The 6,226-nt window shown below is 36.6% G+C and overlaps 1 protein-coding gene across 6 annotated transcripts in view; it reads right to left on the bottom strand.

The window, feature by feature from the left end:
• Positions 1-3,116: 3,116 nt before the first annotated feature.
• Positions 3,117-6,226, bottom strand: part of LOC127360792 (GTPase IMAP family member 8-like) — a 36,121-nt gene continuing 33,011 nt past the window's right edge. For 5 of the 6 annotated variants that reach the window (XM_051395247.1, XM_051395248.1, XM_051395246.1 and 2 more), the window contains one exon: positions 3,117-6,118. In XM_051395247.1, the coding sequence (XP_051251207.1) occupies positions 4,464-6,118 (1,655 nt within the window). In that variant the 3' untranslated portion in view covers positions 3,117-4,463. The remainder of the gene's footprint in view (positions 6,119-6,226) is intronic. The other variant, XR_007883922.1, reaches the window with a different exon arrangement.

Genomic DNA, 6,226 nt, shown 5'->3' with positions numbered 1-6,226 from the left:
TGTCATTGATATTCAAAAGACATATTAAATATATTAAAAAGATATGATCACAAATGTTCATCACACAGCTCACAACCATCATTGAACCATCTTGTTGTCAGTGTTTACAGTTTATACACTGTCACAAAGCACTGTTGTGGCAATGTTCAGGCCTCTGATCATAGATATTGACTGCAGACTTCACCTAACATTAAGGCTGGGACTTTATCACGTTAATTAAGATGAATTAATTACAGAAAAATAACGTTACAAAAAAAATAACGCATTTAATTGCAATTTATTTTTGCACTCCAAACAGCGTGAATGTTACTTGTTGCACGAGTTCCCGGCAAACCCATAATACTGATGCACAGGACACAACACAAGAAATGGAAACCAATGAGAAGTCGTTGCTGGGTTCGGCTGGCGGAAATTTTATTTTCAAAAATTATTGGGTGGAAACCTGGATAAAAGTACAGTTGTGTGCAAATTGTGCAAGAAAGAATTTGCCTATCACCGGAGCACTTCCAGCCTCCGCTACCACCTCAATGCCAAACATGTTGCAGCTAGCACAGACAACGCTCCTAGTTCAAGCAGGCAGTGTCGCCAATCCACACTCGACAAGATGACAGGGTTCAGAGCCAGAAAGTCCACAACTGACAAATTAAGAAACGCACTGGCAAAGTGGATTGCAACGGTGGTAGAAGATCAGGGGCTAGAAGCGGTGCTACAGATAGCGTCGTCTGACCCAACTTATGAACTGCCATGCAGAAAGACAATTTCAAACAAATTCATCAGTTTTATGACACTGAAATGTAATGTAATGTAATGCAATGTTAGGTTTCCACTTTTCTGGAATGTACTCTACTAAGTGCTGTTTTTTATTTTAATAAACAAAAACAAATGTGTTGAAGACATAGAAAGTTTACAAAAAGTCTTGAAAAAGCTTCAAAATAGCTAACTTGAATTTAAGTTTGTGCCTTGTGAATAATGCAATCATAATATTCTTTATTCATATTGCACTTTATGTTAACACTCAGTGATTAAAATAAACACGATTTTGATGTTTAAGCTCATTTATGTGTCTATTCATTGATTCAGTCATATACCAATATCCATTTAAATTGAAAAATGTTGCTTCTCATCCAATCCAACTTTATTTGTTCAGCACTTTAAAAACAAAGTGATGATGATGATGATGATGAAGACTACTGTGAGGAACATAGACAGTGATGATGATGATGATGATGATGATGAAGACCACTGTGAGGAATATAGACAGTGATGATGATGATGATGATGATGATGAAGACCACTGTGAGGAACATAGACAGTGATGATGATAACACTAGGATATTCCTGTGGCAGATAACATGGACGATGTCCGGGCTGCAGACTCTCTTCCACACAGAGTACCCGGCGTTACACCACCTGTTGTTGATGAGCACGGACAGTCCCCCTCCTTTCTTCATGCCGGTCGCGGTGGTGTCCCTGTCGGCTCCAACCGTCTGGAAGCCGGGCATGGTGACGTTGGAGTCCGGTATCTGCTCGATGACTGCAGGGATGAAGAGTTTAAAGCTCCTCTTCTTCACCCTCTGTTTAACCCCCGCTCTGCAGCCTCACCGTCTCCTCCTCAGCTCCTCCGGTATGGAGGCTCTCTCTCCGGTCAGGATGCTCGGGTACCTCAGGGTGATCATCTGGTCGCGGGTGTAAACAATGCGACTCCCCGCGCAAACAAAAAATAAAAAGTGCTCAAAAACGCCGAAAATGTATTTAGGCGACGTGAACAAAGTAAGTTAGTAAGAAAGTAAGAAAACAGTTCAAAATAGAAAAAAACAGGCTGAAAACACACTGAAACTACAACAATGACAGGAGCTGCCATGACAGGCTGCCAGCGCCATTCTCATGTCAAATATTGATATACGATTGAGATTAATTAATTACAAAGCCTCTAATTAATTAGATTATTTTTTTAATCGAGTCCCACAACTACCTCACATACATTCTTTGATTATGGGGAAACCCACACAGACATGGGTGGAACATTCAAACTCAGAAAGCGGTGTCTCTCTAATACAACAAAAAAACCTGTTACAGCAGTGGCGTCCTCTTATTGCATAAAAACCTGTATGTATGTTTGTGTGTGTCTTTGTTTGTGTGAACTAACCTGTTTTCTGTAAGATTTTTCTAAAATGGAGGACTTAATATAAAACATATACAATCTGCAGCCTGGGTTGAAAATACAAATGGAAACCTTTGAGTTAACTTTGACTTTATTGTAATGTTAATTAAAGTGATATAACTCCTCTTTCTGGTTCTGTTTAACCTGTGAAATCTGAAATGGCAGCTTTAATATAAATGTTAATGAAACAGTAAACATATCTTTGTCAAAGTCTAATAGAAACAATTGAGAATAAAAAGCTCTGATAAATGAGTATCTCTTCAAACATTTGTCTCTGAGTTGAACTCATATTCACACAGTATGTATTCAGTACTGAAATATCTGAACAGGGTGTGTATTGAGGAAACAAAATGTCAGGTAAAATACTTTCTGTTCTTCCTCTTATCTAAAATGTAGACTGTGACACTTTAACATTAAATGTTGACAGACTGAGCCGAGGAAGATTCACACAGGATCTAAATGTTGTCACATTAAAGTCAGTGTGTAGGTTGTCTCTCTTTACTACACAAATACCATTAAAACTCTCTTTTCACTGAAATTAAATTTCCTTATGCTCCTCTGGTTACAGGGACATATCGACCTGATTAAAAATCTAAAAACATATTTTTAATTATTATTTTTACTGGTCTAAAAGAGTCCAAACATTGAACCAGGCAGGTGTAGCTGATAAAGTGTGTCCATGTTTTACATCATTATACGATATTGTACAATATCTTTATACAACGTACATGTTGGTCTACTCTATGACATATTTCAGATGATACAGGCATTAACATTAACTGTGATGGGCAAAATAAAGAGTTCATTATTACTCAGATACCAACAGACTTCCAACAGGTATATGACACCTGAAGGTGGAGCTCCATCTGCTAGACACTGACATGCAGACACACAAGAGAGGTGCAGAGCAGAAGAGTCTGTTTGACTTCAGCATTTAACAAGAGTCACAGTGAACTACAGGGAAACACTTTATTCATCTTTCATAATGATAAACACAGAAACCAAAGATCAAACACAGAACATACAATTAAAGATTCATCTGAATTCTGTCTTAAGTTGATGTCATCAGTTATAAAGCATCTATTCTTATTGGACATGTAACAAAACAGAGAAACATCAAAGCATTCATTGTCTATAAAGTCATTCTTTATCATTCTGATTCATCTGATGAGCAGTTTAAATGATATTCAGCTTGGATTCATATTTAATATTTGCTGTGATATTTGTGATTTGGGTGTTGCAGAGAAAACAGGGTGAATGACATCTAAACATTTCATTTCACTCACAAACATCATTTTCTTTCTCATATTCAAAAGAAAACAAAGATCATCTCTAAAGACCAAACAGAGCTTCCAGCTGCTGAAGTCTTTCTTTACTGAGCTGTTGTCTGTTTTAATCCGTCAATAATTACATTAATAATTAGGAACAAATAGCCTACATCATATCAAAAAGATTTTCTACAGACTAAAACTTGTTTACAATAATCAACTTATTCATTATCATTATTATTATCTCTACAATATAATGTAGATTTTATAAAACTTTATACGAAACCAACTTAAAACAAAACCACACCAATGATTGTACAGAGTCAGTGAGTTATTAACTGTTTAAATCCTCATTTATCACGAGACAGAACAGACTGAAATCAACATTTTGTCATTTAAAGAATCCAACTCAAACATCCAGAAATCTCTCAGACTGAACACTGGAGCTGAGCCAGAGGGAGATATTATCAGATGCTCTTATTGACTTCACAGAACAAACTGAAACAACACATAAAAACAAAAATGAACAATAGATACAGTTTGTACGATGAACAATGAATACAACAGAAATAATAAAATGTAAAACATTAAAACAGTCGATATAAAAATAAACACCAGGGAGACAAATAATGTAAAAACTGATGATTAAAATCTAAAAACTAAGACTGTAACATTACTCCAAAGAACCCATGTAGAGATTCTTTATATTTTGCACTCAGTTTCAGTTACTGCTGATGAAGCCTGCAGCATCACTACTGTTGCTATGGTTACCTGCTGATGAAGCCTGCAGCATTCCTACTGTTGCTATGGTTACCTGCAGTTGAATATTGTACAGGCTGCTGATTCAGACACCTGACAGCCAATGAGAAGTATTTCTGTGACCATAGTTTACATTACAGTGTAGTCCACTGCTGAATATTACTATGGAATATTTCCTTCTTTAAAGTTTCACTGATTGAAACTAAATGAAAGTAGAAAAAAGGAATCTTCTGAAACTGATCTGTTGTTGTGACGTTTACATCGAACAAATATGCTCATAAAATCCAACATGAATCATCTTCATTCATCAGTTCCTGTATCAAGTCATTCATTTCTTTTTCATGTTTTTGCAGCAAATTTTTCTTTTCCTCCTCACTTTTCGTATTCTTCATTTCTTCTTCATGTTTTGTCAGTAACTGATTGATTTTTTTCAGATTTCCTTTCTTTTTGGTCACACATTTCACTAAATTGCAAATTCCCTCTTGATGTTTTTTCCTCATTTGTTCTTCATTGTGGACTTTAAGAGCCTCTAAGATATTATATTGTTGATCTTTGTCTTTCATTTGTTTCTCATGTTCTTCCTTCAGAGCTGCAGATTCCTTTTTGTATTTCTCTTTGAATTCATTGAACTCTTCAGCTTTCTTTCTGGCTTCTTCTTCATGTGTCTTCTTCAGATTCTCCAGTTTTTTCTTATAGTTCTCCTCAATGTCTTTTTTCTCTTTTTCCTCTTGTTCTCTTCTGATTTGATCCTCTTCTTTTCTTTTCTTTTCATAGATTTCTCTTTCCTGTTCGTATTCTTCTTGAAGTTTCCTCAGTTTTGTTTCTTCCTCCTGTCGTCTCTGTTCATCTTCTTCAAATCGTTCTTCCCACCATTCTTTTTGTTGTTTCTCCCAGTTCTCTCGTTCTTTTCTCATCTCTTCTCTGCTCTCCTCCAGCTTTCTATCAATGGTTTCCTTTGATTCTGACTCTGATTTTATTTTTTCCTCCAAAGCTTCAACTTTCTGTTTCCACTCCTGTCGTTGAATTTCTTCCTGTTGTTTTCTCTTCCTTTCTTCTTCTTCTCTCATTTCCTGTTCTTTCTTTCTCTCCTCACGTTCCTTTTGGATGTTTTTGTCCTTTTCTTCAAGTTGTTTTTCTCTCAGTTTTCTCTCCTTTTCAATTTCTGCTTTCTGTTCTTCCATTCTTGTTTTAATCTTTTCCATTTCTTCCTCATGTTTTCTTTGAAGCTCCTCCCTCTCTGTCTCCATCTCTTCTTCCTTCTCCTTCAGGATTCTCTCCATTTCTTTCTTTATTGAAGCTTCGGCCTCTTGCAGCAGCTCATTAGTGTAGCAGCTGCCTCCATTTTCCTTCACCATGGTGTCAATCTTGGTTATCAGCTCACTGACCTGTGTGTGGTTGTGTTTATTGTAGTTATTAAACACATGGTATCTTCCTCCACAGTCAGAGATCAGCTTCTTAAAGGATTCATCACATTTCTTTTCAATGTATTCTTCAATGGATATCTCCTCGTGTTCCAGTGAATCTCCTCTAGTTAAAAGAATGATGATGAACTTCTCAGAATTCTTCCCAAATCCTTCCTTGATAAGTTTTAATGTCTCCTTCTCCTCTGGTGTAAATCTGCCAATTTGTAACACCAACAGGAAGACATGTGGTCCTGGAGCCAGAAGACTGATGCATTTCACCATCTCCTCATGAACCTCTTCATGAGACAAACTATTGTCAAACAGACCAGGAGTGTCGACCACAACCACCTGACGACCATCAACTTCACTCTGTTCTTTCTGACAGTGTTTAGTGACTGATGTTTGACTTGATTCAGCTTTAAACTCTTTTCTTCCTAGAATGGTGTTTCCTGAAGAGCTCTTTCCACAGCCAGTCTTCCCTATCAGCACAATCCTGAGACACTCTGGACTCCGTTCTTCATCATCACCTGTGAAATATAAAGACCAGGAATTAATTTAAATATCCACAGTAATTATATTACAGGATCAAGACTGTAATGTAGAACATGTTATATTAAAAATATTTAAATCAAAGT

Source organism: Dicentrarchus labrax, unplaced genomic scaffold (assembly GCF_905237075.1).
Source record: "Dicentrarchus labrax unplaced genomic scaffold, dlabrax2021, whole genome shotgun sequence".
Taxonomy (NCBI): Eukaryota; Metazoa; Chordata; class Actinopteri; family Moronidae; genus Dicentrarchus; species Dicentrarchus labrax.
Note: the sequence above shows the minus strand (reverse complement) of the source record. Positions and strands in the feature narration are given on the sequence as shown.